Source organism: Sebastes fasciatus, chromosome 1, assembly GCF_043250625.1.
Source record: "Sebastes fasciatus isolate fSebFas1 chromosome 1, fSebFas1.pri, whole genome shotgun sequence".
Classification (NCBI taxonomy): Eukaryota; Metazoa; Chordata; class Actinopteri; order Perciformes; family Sebastidae; genus Sebastes; species Sebastes fasciatus.
In genome coordinates, this window is record NC_133795.1 from 5,263,293 (window position 1) to 5,284,699 (window position 21,407).

Sequence of the window (21,407 nt, forward strand, 5' to 3'; positions counted from 1 at the left end):
CCTTAATTTTAATTGCTTTTACTATTTGTGTATTGTTTCCTTTTTATAAATTTATTCTTCTTCTGTGTTTTATAACTTCTATATACATTTGTTTTTATTCCAGGGGATTATGAATGATATTATTCCAGACAGTGTAATCTGTATGCATGCATGCATGTGGGTTGAGGTGAGGTGAGGTCTTGTCAAATTGTCTCTTGTAGTTATTAAAAATAGCAGCTAAAACATCCATCCAGACTTTTAAACCCTCTCCTGCTCTGATTGGCCCAGCCTCGGTCACGTGGCGCAGTGCAGTCAGTCTCTGTGCCGTGCCTCGAGCCAGCGCTGAGTGGAGCCTGTCTGCCAACAAGCTTCAGCTTCAGCAGCGGCTCGATCTGGAACTGGAACCCAACACACTCACACCACACTACACCGACTATTCAACAAGGAAGGCCACCCTTTTTCTGCTTATTTCCGAGGACTATTCTTCCACCATGGGCGACAAGAAGAGCCCTACCAGGTAAATACAACCATTCCGCTGCAGAAATATGCGTAATTTGTGCGTTTTTGCGCTCTCTACTCGGATGCGTCTCTTCTCTCTTCTCTCTTCTCACACACAGAGAGAGGAGCGTTTCTCCCTTTTTCAGCTGCTGTGCCACACAGCTAGCTAGAGCTAGAATAGTGCAGCAGTCACTATGGCGGCTTCTCGCTCTCTCCTCTACAACCAAACCCAGTCACTTAACAAGACAAAGGGAATTTTTTCAGAGGAGACGCCTGGCATCCAGCGAAACGCTCTTCCGTCTCCACGAAGCCTTTCGGAGGGTCAATGTCGAAATTGGCATTGTTTGATATTGCATTTGTTAGCCGACGTGCTAAGCTTCCGATGCCGAGAGGGTTTTTAGCAACGCTTGCCTGCCTCACAGCCTCACAGCCTCTGCTAGCCTCCTAGCTGGAGCTGGCCATGCAATCAGACAGTGTGGAGCTTCTTTATTAAGCTCTTCTTGCAGGGACTTTAACCCAAAATGAATGACAACACAGTGCAGCACTTTAATACTGTATATTACAATGCATGCAATGTTTTTTGTGCACAATCTTGTTAATGCATATTGTTTTGGTTTGGTGGTATTTCTGCAAAAACTTGACCTTAAACATTTTTTTGAATGTGTGTCAGGCCAAAAAGACAAGCCAAACAGACTGCAGATGACGGATACTGGGACTGTAGCGTCTGCACCTTCAGGAACACAGCCGAGGCTTTCAAATGCAGCATCTGCGATGTGAGGAAGGGCACATCCACAAGGTAATGTAGCTCTCTCCTTCTCCTTCTCCTCTCTCTCCCTCTCCCTCTCTCTCTCTCTCTCTCTAGTCTGAGCGTCTCGTTTTTCCCCTCTTGCTTGGCTGGCTGCAGCATTGCATCGCAATTTATGAGGGATGACAACTTTGATCGACAGCCTATTTGTCTGCAGGACTTGTTGATGGTGATGGACAAATCTTGCAAAACGTTGTCTGGATCATCCTTTAGTTTATGCGACTAAAATGCATTGCTTTTATGCATTCGTCTAGGAGGTATATAGGCTGGATGCTTCACTAGCCAGAGAGTGGTGGTGGAGGGGGGATGGGATGGGGATGGAAGAGGGACTATACTTCATGATGCCTGTACAGCTATACAGTGCATCAACATCTTTTTGAAACAAGGTGAATGCATGCGTGTGCATTTCACCTACCTGTAGGATTCCTTTAATGGTCTGACAAAGTCAGATTTATTGTGCATGAGGTGGATGTACAGTAAAGTAAAGGGATGATTATGTTTTCTTAGATTAAGAAATGTGTTTACAATCAGGATTAGGGTTTAGGATGCGACTAAAACATTGCTTTTATGCATTTGTCTAGGAGGTATAGGCTGGATGCTTCACTAGCCAGAGTGGTGGTGGTGGTGGTGGTGGAGGGGGGATGGAAGAGGGACTATACTTCATGATGGCTGTACAGCTACAGTGCATAATTTTTTTTCCCATGGAAGTGAAACAAGGTGAATGCATGCGTGTGCATTTCACCTACCTGTAGGATTCCTTTAAAGGTCTGACAAAGTCAGATTTATTGTGCATGAATGAGGTGGATGTACAGTGAAGTAAAGGGATGATTATGTTTCATCAGACTTGTTGAAGGACAAATCTTGCAAAACGTTGTCTGGATCATCCTCAGTTTATGCAACTTAAAAACATTGCTTTTATGCATTCGTCTAGGAGGTATATAGGCTGGCTGCTTCACTAGCCAGAGTGGTGGTGGTAGGGATGGCTGTACAGCTATACAGTGCATCAACAGCTTTTTTCTTTCCATGGAGTGAAACAAGGTGGATGCATGCGTGTGCATTTCACCTACCTGTAGGATTCCTTTAAAGTCAGATTTATTGTACATGAATGAGGTGGATGTACAGTAAAGGAGGATGATGATGTTTGTTAGATTAAGAAATGTGTTTGTAATCAGGATTAGAGATGAACCCCAGATGTGCATTTTTATATATTTCTTTGTCCGTTAGACTTTTTTCCCCCATTGCGCCTGAGGTTCATCTGTTTTTCAGTTTCACAAAAAGCAAATGTTTTTTTTAAATGTCAGTCCACACATTTGTCTATGATTAATCAAACCTCCAATCTGCCACAAACAAGTGAATTCACTCATGGTTTTCTCTCTGAAAATGTCTCCAGATTAATCATATCAGCATTTACAGCAACAGGCTTTGCACGTCCCAGACATTTCCCCCCAGAGCTTACCTCAGAATAAATTTTGTGATGATGTCAGCAGAAGGCTGCGTCTTATGGGAAACTGAGATCAAATCACTGAATGACTTCAAAATGTCATCAAGACGGGATTCCCTTTCGGTTTTGTGTATGCTGACGCCTCCTCCCCCCACCTGATCTGGGGAAATGTTTTCTGATGAGAAATCGTGTCACGGTGCGACTTTGTTTACCCGTGTCATCAGTTGCATGATGAGATGAAGAGATAGATGAGTCATTTGTGGGTTTGTTGACAAGTCCCCTGCACTCTAACCTTTCCAGCTGTGGTTTTAAAATGAGTGGCTCCACTGACAACCCCTGACTGGTGCACCACAAAAAAACGGGGAGAACACGCTGTCGCTGGCTTACTGAAAATCCAAAAGCTCAATCTTAATTGTCTGGCTCCCCTCCCCCTATGATCTTTTCCTCGCTGTGCGTAGCTTAAGACCACAGCTGATGATGCAGCCTGCTGCGCGAAAGCAGGAAGCAGAGACGAGCATGTCGTAGCCATCCTGCCGCTGTGCTTTGGCAACAGCCCAGTTGCCTCTATTTGGTAAATGGGAGCACATGACATCACACGAGTGGTTGTCACGCATTCCTGTTTGATGTGAATAGTTAACCTTTGATTAATGCAATTGTGTAGTTGTGGGGTTGCCTCTTATTCTAATGAGCACTAATTAGCTGTCTTGTCTTCGCCGTTTGATGTATTCCAGCAAAGCATGGGACGAAGCAACATGCTCTTAGCTAAATGATTCACACTTAAGGCTGTGTGTGGATGTTTTGTCTTGCTCCTTTTATCTGCGGCTCTACTTTGAATGTGCTTTTATGCACGAGGACACGAGCGTTCACTAATTAGTGCTGGTAGGAGTTGAAACACTTCTTTTCTCAAAGTTTGATTTGGATCATCAGTTTGTGTTTGCTACAAGATGGGATGAACTTAGATAGGTATTGATTTGTGCAGTCAGTGTGATATGATTTGTATTTAAGCATTGTTTGAATGAATGGTTTGTTGTGAGTGGTGTGAATGTCTGGAAGCTATCTCCTTCCACAGTCCCTAAATAAAGCTTTCTTTTTCCTGTGTCCTGGCACAGAGGTCAGTCTGTATTGACTGAGCGTAGTGAAGAGAGGATGGATGCAGCTGCACGTGTACCTCCATCCATTCCTGAAAATCTATTGGTACAACAGGTAGCAGTCAGCCAACATTAGTGCAGTGACGCGGCTGATAGCTGCAGGTTGAGTCATCGAGAGTCTACCTACCTGTCCTACGTGATATTCAAGATCAGATGAATATTTCCTCCCCCTTGAGCTCGATACATCCATCCCTCTCCGCGCGCACTGAGTCATCGAGACACCAGCTGTTTCTACAGGTGTTGATGGAGAATACGCAATTAACATGATCTACGCTGACAGCGAGGCTTGAACTGCACTTTGTCCCCCCTGCCAGCGGTAGGTAAGCTAGGTAACTGTGGGTCACGCCGCTCTGATTTGCACAAATGGAGGTAAGAATGTGTGTTAACGAGGGCGAAACGCTGGCCGTGGCATCAGCATGCAGGGAGAGGCCCCGTTCTCCCAAGCCCAGCGCAGCCTAACGAACCTGTTGACCCAGTCCAACTCAGTGATGTAACATGATACTGGAGGAGGCTAAATCTAGCCTCTGCCACTCCTGACTCTTAAACAAGAAAGCACTCGGCTTTTTGCACCTGACCTCGCTGCTAATCTACAAGTCCAAGTAGCCCGAGTGTTCAGCCTTCTGCATTCAGCGCCCGCTTCTTTGGTAATTGGAGAAGGGGCTTGCATTAGCATCCCCTGTGAGGCGCACACTATCATATTTAAATGTTTCTGGCGTCTGAACCCCATCGCTGCGTGAACGTGACACCGTGTTGCTGCACATCAGTTTGCTTTGTGGTGGTGTTTGGTATGCACCTCTGTCAGCCTCGGGGCCCAGGGAGAAACCATTAGGAGCCCTCTAAAGTTGATTGATGGCGGGGATCACAGGAAGTCTTGAGGTACCTCAGTCTTTGACTTCTGTGCTGTTATCTATGCGCTGTTGCTCTGTTGTCAACCATTTCAAGTAGCTTCCATCTGTGCTTTATATTAAACAGAACAAATGGGTGTCTCTCGCTAGTTAGCAAAATGCAGCGCTCCGACTAGATTAAATAAACAAGCTTAAATTGTCCCCAATTTATCTAAAGCTCAGATGGCTGAAAGGACACAGAACCTGAACCATTGCAACTGATATACTATGTATACAGCAGTGTGAGATATAGGGGTTTCTTCATATAGGTGTCAGATATAATGCCAATAAAAGTTAATGTATGTTTAAGGTTGTTCATACACTGTTGTAATGTTATATTTAACATGCAGTGAATGTAGTTTGACGAATAGAGATTAGAGTTGTTCCAATACCGATACCAGTATTGGAAATGTGTGCGATACTGCCCAAAATTTGGGATCAGGTATTGGCGAGTACACCAGTCTGTGCAGCGATCCGATTAATCCAGAAAAAACTTGTTTAACAGGAAATCAATTCTTCTTTGCCGCTGCAAAACAGTAGCTTTCAGTTTGCTGTCGCCCTGGATGTAGCATGGCTGCCACTGGCAACTACTGTTTTAGAGCAGCGAAGAAGAACTGATTGCAGGTAGTTTGTGACGTCAGAGCGAGAAAAATGTAGTAGTGTAGTAGTTTTTTATCACGTTGGCATCGGATCGGTACTCGGTATCGGCCGATATCGCAAGTTCAGGTATCGGGGAGGAAAAAATGGTATTGGAACATCTCTAATAAAGGTCTAATCTAAATTTTTGTTAGGTGATCTCAACAGCTGGAGTCCAGATTACTCAGCAAAACGAAGCCTGAGCTCAATCAAATGACACCAGACATGTTTTTGCACAAGTTCATTTATATTTTATCTGTGTCTGTGTCACCAGGCTGTCTCTGTAGGTTTACACTAGCCAGCTTTTATTGTACTCGGTCAACAGGCGAGGTCATGCTGTAGGTGATAACAAGCCCATTTATTTCAGTCACTTGTTGCTTGACGTGTGAACAATGTCATGTACAAATATTGTCACAAGTATGAAGGATTTTAAGGTGACGGCAAGATGATTTTCCTGCCGTCAATCGTCCACGACTCTGTAGACATTTACAGACGTTAATGTACTTAAGTAAATGTGTTTTGCATTTAGTCTGTGGCTTTATAATACGACCATATGGGAAACCCATAAACCCACAGATTATGAAAGATAGAATCAGAATGGATCACAGCCCTTTAAGCCACGAGTTAGTAGTCAAGCTAAAAAAGTAAAAGTGCATCTCTCTTTGTTTAAGTTGCACAATTATTGGAAAATGATTGCGGTGTGTGTCTGTGTGTGTGCGGCTTTCTGTCTTTTACAATGATGGAATAGAGCCATTATAATCCGTGGATTCTACCACTGTCACATTAAGGCAAATTGTCTAGGATAATGGAATTACATAAGAGGGACATGCTGGCGCTCAATTTATATCTGCACTTCCTCGCCCACCCCCCTGCTGCCCCCACAGCAGCCCCCCGCTCAGAGGAAACTGCTTTTGCTTATCCAGCATTATCAGCATCTGCACTAAAACCCTAAGCACGAGCGGGTAGCCCTAATCTTTACATGTTAATTGCCGGATTTAAAAGTTCTTAATTACTTCATGGGATTTGGCAGAGTGTGAGTGATTAAATACAGTAGCCAATTTGGCAATTTGACAAAACGGAGAAATGTGGAGAGAGCCGTTGAATCGGAGCTCCTCCCCCTCCACAAAAAACATGAGGCAAATGAGTGCGACAGTGAGGGAGGCTCGGGGAAAATACAGAAAGAGGCATGTGAGGACAAGGAGAGGGAGTGAGGGAGTGAGGGAGTTGGGTAGTCGCAGCAAGCTGCGGAGTAAAGAGAAGACGAGGGCATGAGAGGACACGGGTAGAAACAGGGTGGTGAAGGGACACAGAGTCTGGACATTTCTGTGTGTGTGTTGAAGGAAGGGGTGGTGGTGGGGGGGTGTATGGATGGCTGCAAGGGGGATGTGCTCACTCAGCCAAGAGTCTCCAGGGGCTAAAGCACATCATTACCCAGGGAGGGAGAGAGCTAGACTGGACAGCCTCTTCTGTTTCTACCAGCACCACCAGCGATGCATGGGGAAGGAACAGCACCGTTTCGACATGTCATTTGCTGCAGTGCAGATCGAGAGTGAATCCTGAATCGACCGTTTTCTCTTGGTAAAGTTATGAAGTAATTAGAGTCGACGGGTTTGATCCTGTTGAGCTATGGTTTGTCTGAGCATAATGGAGAAGAAGATGCACACCAGAATTCAAAGTAGTTTGGAAAATTTGAATCGTGGCTACAGTAGCGGATTTGTGTCCTCACTTGACGTTTGTGTTTCTTTTAGAGCTGTCAAACTTAACGCGATAATAACGCAAAATTGTTTTAACGCCACTCATATCTTTAACGCATTAATGCAGTCGATCTTTCGGAGGAGGTTGTAGCGGGCTGAGTTTTAAAGCTAGAGTGAAACTAGAAAGGAATCCATTGGTACCGTCATGTCATACTAACTTGTCGCGAAGGAGGTTAAATAACACTCCGAACTTGCACTACATTTTGGCGAGGGAAAAACTGGCATGGCCCTTTTCAGCACACTGACACACTGACAGCTGTTGTTGCCTGTTGGGCTTGAGTTTGTCATGTTATGATTTGAGCATATTTTGTTATGCTAAATGCAGTACCTGTGAGGGTTTTTGGACAATATTTGTCATTGTTTTGTGTTGTTAATTGATTTCCAGTAATACATAAATACATACATTTGCATAAAGCAAGCATGTTTGCCCACTCCCATGTTGATAAGATTATTAAATACTTGACAAATCTCCCTTTAAGGTACATTTTGAACAGATAAAAAATTTGTGATTCATTTGCGATTAAATATTTTAATCGCTTGACAGCCCTAGTTTGCTTGCTTTATGTTGTTCCCCTTGTGTAGAGCACCAGAGCCTGCTGTGAAGGTGCAATGTCCCCTTTGGCAACCCTGCACATTCAAACCAGGCTCCGTTTATACTAAAGCAAATGGGCAAGAAGATGACAGGACAGCAGCAAGATGGGGTGACCGGGTCTAACTTGACAGATAACTCACGCACACCAGAGGCAAACAGCGGGAGAGAGGGTGAAGAGAGGTGAAGACGACCTACTTAAAGTCTTCAGGATTTAGGCTGGGTGATGGGAGGGGGGGAAGCTAATGCACAGGGAGAAAGTGAAGAGAGAGAGAATGATGGCGAGGCAGTGGAGAGGAGGAAAACAAATGAGTGATACTGAGCAATGTGACACAGCGCTGCTGATGGAAGGCACTCATACGTGCTTAGTGCCTTCGCGATGACTCGCTGTCAGTCTGCCCAATGCCGGGGCAGTTCGCAGCCTGAAACAGTTGTCAGTGAGAAGATGAATTGTCTTTTTACACATAAGCAGACACAAACTTAGACATTTCCTCTTTTAATTCCTCTGTCATAGACCGCCTTTTCTTCTTGCTTATGTCTGTCTCGCTCAGACTCAGACAGCTGGATTCCTTTAGCCTGTCAGGAGAAGCAGACTCCCAGCAGCCAGCGCGGTGCATCAGTTGTTACAGAAAAGTTGGGTTATCTTTGACTGAGAGATTTCCTTGCATTTCTTTCCTTTCTGTCCAGTAATGTCAGTCAGTACTGCGGCAGCTAAATGTCATGCCTGACTGTTTGAGGAAAAGGTGTGGGGTGTAGATGCTTTCTGAGAGTCTGCTGTGTATACAGAGTACCTGATGGAAACATGGTGCACAGACCCCCACAAGGGGTGTAGGGTGGAGGGGGGATGTGACAGTAACATTAAGCGCTCAAAGTCCTGACTGGAAGGGACTCGTGGAGAGATGAATGCTTCATGCCTCTGGTGGGCAGTTTGAATGAATGGAGAAGCGCTATAGCTGCAGGCTGCTCTTCAGGTGCTATCCTCATTCAACCTCCACAACACACTCACTCACACAGATTACTTCACCCACGGATGGCTGGAGGTGACAACATTGCTCCAGTCACCTCAGGCTCAGACTGATCAAGAACTTCCTCACGGGGGAACACGAGTCCCACAGCTCTGTGGTATTTTGACATTTTTTCAAGTCAGCATCCCAATAAATAAATGAATAGGTTTGTTCGTGTTCACCGGCGAGGGTGCATTTATAAAAGATTCTGTTTAAGATTGATGTGTCAAGTCTTTTTGACTGTCATCTCAAGATAATCTCCCCAGACATATACAGATCTGCAACTCGAGACGAGCACAAAAGACATTGACAAATTCACACTGAGTCAGATTCAGGTCTAAAATACAAATTTTACTATTAGCGCTGAAACAATGAATTCAGTAGTTGATCGGCATAAAATTGATCGTCAATAACAAGTAATTTTTCAGGTTTGCTGTTGTATTTTTAACAGTAAATTGAATATCTTTTGGACTCTGTTGGACAAAACATCTAAAGTATGGGCTCTGGGAACTTGTGATTGGGATTTTCACTGTTTTCTGACGTTGTTTTCCTATTTTCTACTTATCAATTCACAGAGAAAATAATTGACAGATTATTATAGACATATTTAAATTGCCGCCAGAAAAGTTGTTGGGACCGGCGACCTTACAACATTAAGCACGCAACCTATGCACTGAGTTATTCCTTAAAGGATGTCGCTACCTGTATAACACATTTTAGTTTAGAAAGACATCTTAAAAATGCATAAATCCTCGATGATTAGGCCCAGTGGGCTGCCGGGCTTGCATTACACTGGCGGAAATCCTGCTTTTGTCCGACCAACAAAACCCTATTATTATAGGAGACCAAGAAAGCCAGTAAATATTCACATTTGTGAAACCAGAAGCAGTGAATTGTAATCACTTTTATTTAAACGACTTAAATGATTAATCAATTATCAGAATAAATGCTAATTAAATTAAATTACATTTCTGCTGATTGAGTCATTGTTTCTGCTGTAATACAATTAAACTTTAATAGGTAATTTATTACTAAATGATGCATGGATAACAATCCATACTGGTACTTTTGCTCTTGTCTCAAGTCATCTCAGGCTACATCCACACTACTATGTTTTCGTTTTAAAAGACCTTTTAAAAACGATGTTGCAGATACCCACGTTCGCTTTTTGATTGGTTCTTATCAGTTATGACGTGTCCCTCTCTGATTCGTCATGCCCCATCACGTTAACCTTTCCGGAAGGAAACAAATCATCATCGACCACCAGTGGTTAATTTCAACATGGATAACGAGTTACAAGCGGTGCTGACCTTGTTGTCTTTCATTTTATAATGCTACTACTGCCTGCATGTGCAGGAGTCAAGCTATTACTCAAGCAGTTTGCATCAATTCCCATGTCCAGGGTTGCTTCCTGTTTACACCGATGCGCATGCCCAGTGTACGTGAATGGTCATTTGATATGTGGTAGTATGGACGGAGATTCATTCTGAAACGGCCCTAAAACGCTCGTCTGGATGGAGATTAGTGTGGATGTAGCCTAAAGGTCCTGACACATCAAGCCGACAGACGGCAGTTTGGGGCCGTCGGTGTGCATCTGTCGGCCTAGTTTTTTTGGCGTGTCCCACACTGTCAGCTCTTGTATGCACCCTGTCCTCGGTCCTCCGGTTTCCCTTTTCTGAATGACGAATACAGACTACCGCGACTTGCTGGTAGGGAGAGTTATTACATCTCACGCAGGTGCAGAACATACGTGCTAACTGGCTGCCAGCTGTCGTCTTTGCGATGTGTTCCAGTGCAACTTGTAGGCCAAAACAAAGGCGACGTGAGACGACGCAACAGGCGGCCTTTATCGCCGCTAGTTCTCTGATGTCGGGTTAGTGTGTCTGGGGCTTAATACATGCACACGCCACTTTTTTTTAACTTGTCAGGCAGTGCTCTTCCCAGACGATACCTCAAGTCTCTCTGGAAAGGTTGTCCAACATTCAACAATAGCACACCCATATATATATATATGTATATATATATATATATATATATATATATATATATATATATATATATATATATACACCCACTGACTGGTTAACAAATTTGAAGCAGCACGGGCAGCTCTGCTCCATCACCCTCCATACTGGTCGGGGGAAGCAGAGAGCATCACATGTCTCTACATAATGATCAAGGCGTACAGCAAGTGTTGACACAGACTAGTGCATGTAGATCATTGATTACATGGTTGCCAGCACATCATAGGGAGGTGCTGGGAATAAACTAAAGCCCTGTGGCATTGTCACATGCTGGATGTGAGAGATGTGCTCCAGGCTGAGGGTCTGATGGTCTCTCAGTCCTATAAGTGAGGAGGGGAAACCACTGATGAATGCATATGAATACAGGATTCATGTTTGTGAACAACTTTGTGCATCATTGAGGACAAGGAGCCCACGTCCGTACTGTGTAGATGCGGTTATTTGCAAAGTCTGAATGAGAGAGTGGGCGATGTTAAACAGTCTGAGCTCTTCAGTGGGCTGTCCATGGTCGAAGAATACTGTCGTCTGTTGGTCTCTCTCTCTCCTCTTCACTCAGCTGTCTGCCACTGCATTCACTCAGCCTGGCAGGAAATAATTGCTTGTCCTCCACACAGCACTTCAAATAAAAGAGCTGTGTTAATGAGGGCTTTCCTGCGCCTCTCTCTCTCTCTTTCTCTCTCTGTATCACACTCTCCATCGCTCGCTCACTCTCTTCATTACTCGGTCTCTCCATGAAGTGCTCCGGCTCATTGTTTTTTTGGTTTCTCTTGAAAGAGTTCCCCTCTGAATCGGCAGCTTCAGTTTTTTTTTTGCCCTTGGCTCGCAGCGTTGGCTGCTCCTGGCCAGCGAGAGAGCACCAGCTGAGCAGAGGTGTGTCTGTCTCTGGGATGGTTCAGGCTGAGTGGAGCAGTCTAACTATGGGTGTCAGTCTGACTGAATTAGGAGCTTTTAAGCATGATGATAGTTATTTCTGAGCATCCCGCGGAGGGAGTCTCCCCACTCCTCCCTCCCCCAGACGGTGGAATTTTAGGGCCAAGCATAGGAGGAGCTGTCAATCACGGCCTATTGTTGTGCGAAGGGGAGGTAATAAGCTGTAAGCCCTCACAGTGGGAAATGATTCGACAGCAGGCTTTACACACTTGACACTCTCACTCACACACTCACACTGAATCCCCAGGAATATATTGGCAGCAGTGGGAGGTTGGAGCAATCTCTGCAATTGGACCCTGGAGTTCACTCCCAGGCTCATTTCCAGCGCCTCTTGTGAAACATAGATGTTTCGCATTTGATTTGGATGTTTGCGAAATAACACGCTTCAGCTGTAAAGTGATTTTCAGCAATGTTGTAGTTTAATTAGTATATTATGCTTAACAACGTGGACAGAACCGTAATTAATTTTGAATATGAAGTATATTTTTAAGCAGAGGGAGACTTTTTCCAGCTGTTCAGGGCCACCACCATTTAAAGAGGATCTATTAGGCTAATTTTCAGGTGCGTATTTGTCTTTTGAGTTTCTACGAACATGTTTACATGCTTGTATGTTAAAAAAAAAAAAGCTTTATTTTTCTTGATTTGTTTGAGCCCATGCCCCCCGTACCAAAAAGCCCACTCTGTTGTGGTTGATCAACCAAACCAAATTCCTCTCCAGCTCTGCTCTAGCTAGCTTTGTTTGAGGGCGTGCCAAACTCGCCGCTAGGCAGGTATTATGCAAATGTGTTGCTTGGTGACATCACCACGTTACGGAAGAAAAGGCAGGACTTCAAGCAAGGCGTTTCAGACAGTTCAGGAGCAGTATTTCTGTGGGGGAGAGTAAAAGTACATGTCCACAGGCTCCGTCCTTTCCACGCTTCCCATTCATTGTCTTATGTAAGCAGCCGTGCATTCTGGTAGCGTTGCGGCGTGATTCGAGAAACGGACCGTCATGTAGCCCGCTTGTTATTTTCAGCAACTGCATGGCTTATTTCTCACATAAAATGTTTTCAGAAACACATTTTGTGGAACTATTTACATAATATAAGAGAAGTAACTTTCCAAATGAGACGCCATGTTGGTTCCGGTTTGAAAGCTGGGAACAGCAGCCCTAGAGGGAAAGCGTTCGTCCAATCAGGTACCGAGTGCCTTGTGTCTAGTGGCAGCCCATCAAGCGTCCAACGCTGGGAAGCAAGGCGATCCCTTGCAATAAAAAAACGCCCCTGTGGACATGTACCATAACTCTGGGCGGCTGTGGTAGTCGTCCACCAATCGGAAGGTCGGTGGTTCGATCCCGAAGGCTTAGCAATCGGTGTGTGAATGAGTATTTAGATTAGATCCTGATGGGCAAAGTTGGCACCTTGCATGGCATCTTCTGCCATCAGTGTATGAACGTGTGTGTGAACGGGTGAATGCTGAGTGGTCGGAAGACTAGAAAAGCGCTGTTTAAATGCAAGTCTATTTACTATTTACTCTCTTTGGCGTGGACTTTGAGCTTTGTAACTTTGCAGACCTTTTACATACATTTACAAAAGACTATATAACACACTAAAGGAAAGGGAAAAAGCACAAATAGGTCCTCTTAAATAAAAGCAAGTAACACACACACACACACACACACACACACACACGCACGCACAGTGTCATGAAGAATCTCCAGCCATGTTAATGAGCCACAGAGCATTGCTGTGCAAAGACATGATGTGTGGTCAGTAAATAAATAACGGGGCAAAGAGAGCGGTGGCTCTATCATGCCAGCAGCAACTCATGGCTGACTTACAGCTGGCACTGAATCACTGCTTAACTAGCGGGCTGCTTCTTCTGCCGCTGCCGGTGCTGTTGACACAAATCTCAGACTCTGACCAGGGCTTCAACTCCGCAACAGGCAAAAAGAGGCGTGGAGCTTATCGGTCAATCAATCACTCATTCACCACCTACGTAGCTAACAGCTCTCACTGTCAAATAAAATGATTTCTGGTCCTGTTGGAGGCTGTCTGCGTCCACAATCTGTTTACCCACGGCTGTGGGTTGGAGAGACAAATATTATTTCACGAGGGGTCTGTGGGCACAAATCATTGTTGTAGCTGTGCGCACTGCATTTTTTCTCATGTAGCTCAAGCTGCCTACCCAAAACCTGAATTCTTTGTCATACTTTCTCAGTGGCATGTTGGATGATTTCCCACCAGATGTTGACATCAGATCAGGAATCTGGTGGTGCTTTAAGGACCCACGAGATTCCCATGTGGTGGGGTGTATTGAGTCATTGAAATAGGAATGGGACAGGGGAAAACCAAGGCTCAGATGTGTACAGGAATTTAGAATTGCAAATTGATGTTGCGTCAGCAGCACAGGCGAGGAGGTCCAACGCTGTAAACTCAACATAATCACTTCCTAATTAATTAGTTATCAACTTAATCACATAGGCATTTAAAAGCATCGCCGAGCGTAGTTACTTATTTAGTGCTATGAATAGGAGCTCTAATACTCGACAGGGGAAGTCGAGGTTTTCCTTGGATTTTTTTTTTTTTTTAGACAAAGGTGGCAAAGACTGGAAAACGTGGCGTACGCAGTTTGCTTTACAAAATAAACATGAAATGAGGGATTATGTTTTCTTTTTTCTTCTTTCTTTTTTTGAGTACACACAACATCCCATCATGTGCCAGCTATGGCTTTTGGGCCATGCTGGGTCAAAGCCACTTGCTCTTTGCTGACTGTTAAATATGTAAAAGAACAAAAACAGAAAAAAGTTCATCTTTACTTATTAGGCTATTCCTCAATATTTCAGTATTTTGTATAATCGCTTACTCTTCTCTGGTCTGAATCTCACATCGACCCTCACTTTCCTCCTGAACGGTCTCATCTGGCTGGCTGGTTAATTAAGTGTTAGACCATAGGAGACATTGAATTAAACTTCCCCATACTGAGTTACTGTGATAGACTAAAGATGATAACCTGTTATAGTCTGTCACCTCTCGCTTTCCTCCTCTGTCCTAGGCCTTTTATTAAAAGATCATTATCTTCTTTCATGTTTTTTTCAAGTTATTGCATTATTTTAGACATTTCAGGGCTGGTTATCGTTTGAAATTTTACGATATTACTAGTAGAGGCAGGTATGCTCTTTGCCGCAGCAGTAACCATGGTAACCACAGTAAACAATGCTGCTGTATGTGCAATAGGGCTGTCACAATATCACATTTTCACCACACGATTAAGTCAGGTCAGTTTATTTATACAGCAAAGTTTAAGTACCTGCGGTTGACCGAAGTGCTTAAATGAAAAAGGCAGAAATTGACAAATGACATAATGACAAAAACACATAACTGCAATTAAGCAATTTACTAAATGTGTCATTCCCCCTTTGCCTCCACACTTGAGCGCTGCACATAACATGCACACACAAAAAAAAAGCATTGCCTTGGCAGGGAAAGCCCTGGAAGTAATGACTCCAGATTGAAATGGATTTGGGATCAATTTGATAGGAACAGGACAGGATTGGCAATCATGAAGCTAGAATGAGATGGGAAGAAAATTTCTCTCCCGTGTCACCCTTTAATCGTCACCCACTGGAGCCCCCCCAGAGGGTGCCTTACACAAGGGCTGCAGGTAGAAAGAGCCCCAGGCTTCAGAGAAGCAAGGCAGCTAATGGATGCTGGATCAACGGCCCAGGGCTCCTCAGCAGTCACCCCAGCTGGTGTATTGATGGAGTGTAGAGCGAACATAACGACATGATGCTCTATTATGCCCTGATTGATCTGCTGCACGCCCCCGCCCCCTCCTTAAGGAAATGCCTTTTCTGTCTGTAATAGACCACAGCAGGAGGAGACGAAATGAGCTTGATGGAGCAGCAGAGAAAAAAGTTGCAAAAGAACTGGATTGTTAGAGTTTAAAAGTGCTCGGCTGCTCAGACACAGACGGAGTGAGAGCCGTGTCAAATGAAAGACGTGCAAGGATGGAAGTGGAGAAACGAGAGTAACTGGACTGGCAATATGAAGTTGCCAAATTGAAACACTGTGGCTAACCACTTAAGCAAGTGAAAACCACTCTCGACAGCAAGCCACTGAAATCAGCGTCATCAGTCTGACACACTATTGCGCTTAGACCGTTCCCAGAAGCAAAGCCAGACACATTTGTTTTCACTGCGAGAGCTTTATTTTCCAGCAGCAGCACTTGTTTATCCGACCCAATGCTTAAACTGACAGAGTTTCTACAACTTTCAAGACTCCCCTACTTGACCACAGGTCTCCTAAAGCAGTCCAGAGGATCAAGGGACCTCCTCTCCACTGCTGGGATATCACAAAAACTCTTCCTGCCAAGAATTTGGAAGGGTTGGGTACACACAGCGAGCTAGTATAACTTGTTGTGTTCCCGTTGAAAGGCCTCCTGAGCAGCCACCGAGCCGTGCCAGCCTGTTTTGTTTGCACGCAAAGCTTTTCAACTGCGTGTTTGTGTGTGTGAGTGTACTTGTGGTTTACTCCTCACCATGCTTGCCCAGTGCTGGCCTGTGATTATCCATGTTGCTGGCTGCAGTTTAGTCTCAGCTGAGTCGAAGTCTCTGGAAGGCTGCAGTCAACCCCCCCACCTCCCCCCAGGTCCTCTGCTTCCCCCCAGATGCTGCCAGCTGTTGTCCATTATGCTGCAGGTGTGTGTGTGTGTGTTGGCTCAAGCAGTCTGACATCGCGTTTTGCCTCACAATTTCAGGCCTTGTTCATCTGCACAGCTGATGGAGCAAGATGCCGCTCTTGCTTGCATGCATGTTTGTAACAGTCCAGTGGTGATACACCAGATGTTTATGTGATGCGCCTCTTTTAAGAAATCCGTGGGATTCTTTGAAAGTTGCATGTGGCATTTATCTTCCTTGCTTTTACTGTTTTTTTGCTGAATAAGAATGATCAAAGAAGAAGAGATAGTTGTGGTTTGTGTTTGAAAATGAGTCAGAAAGGTGGCTGTAGCTCTGCGGTTGCTGGTGAGCTCAGTGAGCGGAGCAGCTACACCATGTCCAACTGAATCTCAGTCTGACAAATGGGGCCAACCCCGCAGTAATCAGATTAGAGGACCTAAGTGACGTGCTGCAAATGTCCCACCTTGTGATCCTGTGCATTCATTTTATTACAGCCGTGAGCTAATGAGATTAGCCCTCAAAACAGCCGCTCCACCAGGAAGCGGCTGCGTAAACCTACCTCTGCAGCAGCCCCCTTTTCCCCTCGCCGGCCTGTAGGTTCAGCCACCTCTCTTTGTCAAACCGTAGTGTGACTGTGCTGGTGCGTAGCCAGGAGTCAGCTCGCAGCTCCACTACGAGGCTAATCCATCTTTGTGCCTTGGATCTCCTCCACAGGAAACCCAGGATCAACTCCCAGCTGGTTGCCCAGCAGGTGGCTCAGCAGTACCCGATGCCTCCCCCGCCCAAGAAGGAGCGGAGGGAGAGGAGCGAGCGCACAGACAAGGAGCGCCCGGACGGCGAAGGGGAGCGCGCCGAAGGGGAGCGCGCCGAAGGGGAGCGCGCCAACGTAGAGGGGCGTCCAGAGGTCGAGCGTCCGGAGATAGTGAGGCCAGAGGGAGACCCTCCCGAGAAGGAAAAGAGCGACACCGAACAGCAGCCAATCAAAGATAAACCCGACAGAGAGAAGGAAATCATCCCAGCCGTCACGAAGAAGCCCAGCAGCAAAAAGACCAGGTCAGTGTGCATGCCGCTTTCACTCATGTCTCTGGATGTCATCTGTGCTGGTGTTATCCTCACTATCTTGTTTTCCTCCCAGACCCAAATTAGACAACCATCAGAGCCCGCCCAGCGACAAACACAGCATACAGTCTGGCAAATCAGCAACCAAGACCAACAAGAACTCTCACATCTCCAGGTGTGTAGCACCCTCTCGTACTCAGCGCCTCACACATGGTTTCACATCGATGACTACACAGCACTTCTTTTTAGAGAAAGTCGTGCAGCACACGGCTAGTGGGAAACCTCAAATGATTCACAAATGATCTTTTACACTAAACACCCACTCTCACTTTACACACACTCATTCTGACGGTTCATGTGTCACCCGATGAATTGAGCAATTTAGTGTAACCACCCCCGCAGTGCTGGCAGCTTCCCCCCCACCCTCGTTGTTGCCGAGACACACACATATTGTGGTTTCTGGTTATTAACGTCTGTCTTTGCCCCTCAGGCCCAAACTGAAGAACATTGACCGGAGCACCGCCCAGCAGTTGGCGATCACCGTAGGGAACGTGACGGTGATCATAACAGACTTTAAGGAGAAGACCCGCTCCTCCTCCACGTCCTCGTCCACCATCACGTCCAGCGCGGGCTCCGAACAGCAGCACCAGAGCTCCGGCTCCGAGAGCATGGACAAGGGCTCGTCGCGGGCCTCCACACCTAAAGGGGATCTCTCTGTGGGGCACGACGAGTCGTTCTGAGGCCCCGTCCCCTTTTCCTCCTGGTCTCCACCCCGCTCCCTCTTCCCTTCTTCCCCCACGTTTCTGGACACTACGGATCCCAATAGGGGGGGGGAGAGATTTCCCATCGCTGCCCTGCCTCCATTCCATGACCACCCCCGGACGCTGAGAGGAGCTGGATTGGCTGAGAGGAACAGTGCGGTCGGTGCGCCTGCCAGGGAAACAAACGCCCTGCTCGGGGCGAACTCCCCTCGTGGTTACACCCGTGGTGGCACAGGCAAGGAGAGCTGGGCTGCAAGGAATAACGCCCCTATCCCCAATCCCCCCCCTTCAACCTCCCCTGCGGTAGCATCCAGACACTTGTATGTATTGTTTTATATTTGTATGTGGATGTGAGGCCAAGTCGACCTTTTTTTGTTTTTGTTTTTGTAAAGAAGAATTCTCCGCTGGGCACAATAACCACCATCATTTCAATAACTTTAAACTATTATTACCCTTATTTATTACCTGTTGCACCTGTATACTTTGATATTCTCCTTTTTTATGTTGAAGCTTTGCTGTGTAGCCCTGCCGATCGATCATTCCTTCAGTGTTTTTATTAAGATGACAGGACAAGACTCGAGTCACACAGACGCACACACCACAACATAACACACACACACTGGTGCTAGATACACTGTGAAGCGGTTTCTGCAGATCTGGGTTGCCCATTCACTCAATGTGACAGAGTGCTGATGAATCAAATTCTCATTCTCAATAACACTGTCTCACTCTGAACACCGTCGGGACCTCCGTCGGGTCCGTCTTGTTCTGTACAGGTCAGTGCGCATCAGAAGAAAGGTCACCTGAGGTTCAGACACCTGACTTTTTCAAACTAGATTGTCTATGATTTAGTTTGCTATAGCAGATCTCTTATACAGTATATTATGTCCTTAACTGTACAGTGTAGGCTGTCGTGTAAAACACTAAAACGCTGTTGATATTTTCTGCATTCCGTACTTGGATATTGAGTTTTTCCCGGCCGAAGGTAGAGCTTTCCTCTCAGCTTTCTCGGGCGCGAGTTTGTTTCTGTGGTGACTGAAGGATGGTTACGCGCAGTTCCACTTTGGTAAAACCATATCGAACTGTAAAAAATAGACCTGTTGTGTCATGCTGTTGTGAATCGATTCTCTCTTTTCGTTGTGGTCCTGAAGACTACTTTGAATCTTCATCCTCTCAAACCTGATAATTCCAGAAAACAAGTGAACAATTTGCAAAGATTTTGTTTTTTATTTTTTAAATTAATTTAAGACTCCTGTCATTGAAGGCGAAAAAAAAAAAAGATATCGCAGTAGTTAATAGAACACAAATGCTCTTTCAATTTTTTAGAACAGCAAGGCTTATTTAAGAGTTTTAATTCACTTTTCACCTTAGCTGATACTAGACCAACATAATTTCCTTTTAACTGTATGAAATTGTATAAAGAATAAATGTGTATATGATATCTTAGTTTTATTTATTGAAGGACCAAAGGAATTTCATAATGACATGATACATAGACAGATAAATAACAATTTGAAATGCAATTATCTAATGTGTGAGATGAATAACAGTTTAAATAAAAGACTAATATAATCCATGTAAATGGTGTTCTTATTGTCCACTTGTCTCTGTGCACGGCTAAATTAGGGGCAGAGAAATGTCAATACTGTGAGGCGAGTCGAAGAGTGCTACCGGCTCCACGCCCAGCGGGTGGATCTCGCCTTATTGTGCAGGCGATGAGACGCGGACTGGGCGTGGGTCGACGGCCTTAGCGAGCCCCCTCTTCACTCTGCTGGACTACCACAGTACCATGTAGCTCCCCTAACAGAGCCCCACCCCGCAACTCACCTTTTGAGCTGCTCCCAGAGCAACTAAAACCAGGGTTAGGTGAGGTTAACAAGTCCCAAAAAACTCAACAGGATTTGAGGGGCAGGATTTGATCCGTGTCGACTAAAAGCTTTTGCGGCTTCACACGTTAGGGATGATAATCACGTTTGTGTCGTAAGCAATGTTTGAAGTCCAAGAGATATGTGTTCATGAGGTTTTTTTCTGCTCTTCTAAAGCTATGGTTAATATGTAATTATGTACTTTATTGCATACAAATATGGAATCAGTGTTTCAAAGTGAGGAAAAGCAATGTGAATAGAGCTAAAAAAAAACTGTTGTTGGGTCAGAGGGGGGGAAATGTTTTGCCCAATTTTTACTGAGAAAAAAAGAAACCCTGCTTTGTAATGCAATCTATTAGAAATGGGCCTAAGAAGCCATCTTTTCACCTGCCTTATCTGCAACCACGTTCACTTGACTGAGTACTCCAACAGAAAGGATTCATTGTTAAATTATTGACAAATGGCCATTTGCTGAGTATATGAATTATTGCTTGTATATAGAATTTTAAAAAGGTGCAAAAGCAAACACTATGAATGATGGCATTGGAGCTGAAGTCTTTTGTTTCCTGTTTCCGCGCAAGCAGTTCTGTTCTTGTGTGCGACCAGTAACCTTAATTTACTGTGTAAAGATGGTTACATTTTTTAGCTTTGTTTGTCAGAGACCCAAATATAGAAGGCTTGTTTACTGACTGTATAACCTTAACCGTGAATTTCCAATTAAGTGTATTATACAAACTCATTTCTTCCTATAACAATGTCTTGTACAATGCTTTTAAAGTTATTGCTCGGTTTAAAAAAAGAAAAAAAAAGGATAAAAAAAAGTTTTAGGGACAGTACAATAATCCATTCTTTGTTTAATGCAGTTTTTCTTTTCTATTTTTTTTTAAACTTATAGCTGATGTGTCATTGTTTCCCCTTGTGAAATGGTCACATTATGTTCCTGGTGTGGAAATGTACGCAGCATTTTCAAGCAGATCACGGCTCCTTGTCTAGCTTATAATGTTAAAATAATACATGTTTCTGGCATGTGCACGACTTTGCGCTTATAGGCTAACCTGATAATTTTTCCTCCGCTTCAAATAGAAACGTCTATTTATGAATTTTGCTTGTAGTTTTTCACAAATAAAATTGTTAAAGTTATCTTAAATTTCCTGACTGCTTTGTGTCCTTTATTGATGCCATTCATCCACATGTATTTACAGACAGTTTGCTTTATACGCTGTCAGATAACAGGAAGCGTGTATGGATCTGAGACGGCAGACTATTGATTGCGATGTCACGGTGAGTGTGTGTGTTCATAGTAGAGGAGGCCTCCACGGTGCAGCGACACATGACATGAGGGAGCCCTCATATTGACAACAGCTTTCAATCAC

At 44.7% G+C, this 21,407-nt stretch overlaps 1 protein-coding gene across 1 annotated transcript; it reads left to right on the plus strand.

Moving 5' to 3' along the window:
- Nucleotides 1-267: 267 nt before the first annotated feature.
- Nucleotides 268-21,174, plus strand: rybpb (RING1 and YY1 binding protein b). The gene is made up of 5 exons (XM_074647811.1): nt 268-496; nt 1,148-1,273; nt 17,064-17,402; nt 17,485-17,583; nt 17,899-21,174. Exons 1-5 carry the CDS (start codon nt 471-473, stop codon nt 18,146-18,148), a joined length of 840 nt encoding a protein of 279 aa, XP_074503912.1. The 5' UTR covers nt 268-470; the 3' UTR covers nt 18,149-21,174.
- Nucleotides 21,175-21,407: the final 233 nt, after the last annotated feature.

What these genes read in the sequence shown, in the direction of transcription:
- rybpb (XM_074647811.1), top strand. Translation starts at nt 471, where the DNA reads ATGGGCGACAAGAAGAGCCCTACCAG. An exon ending in AGGAAGGGCACATCCACAAG is followed by an intron (nt 1,274 to 17,063) that starts GTAATGTAGCTC and finishes TCTCCTCCACAG; the next exon opens with GAAACCCAGGATCAACTCCC. An exon ending in CCCAGCAGCAAAAAGACCAG is followed by an intron (nt 17,403 to 17,484) that starts GTCAGTGTGCAT and finishes TTTTCCTCCCAG; the next exon opens with ACCCAAATTAGACAACCATC.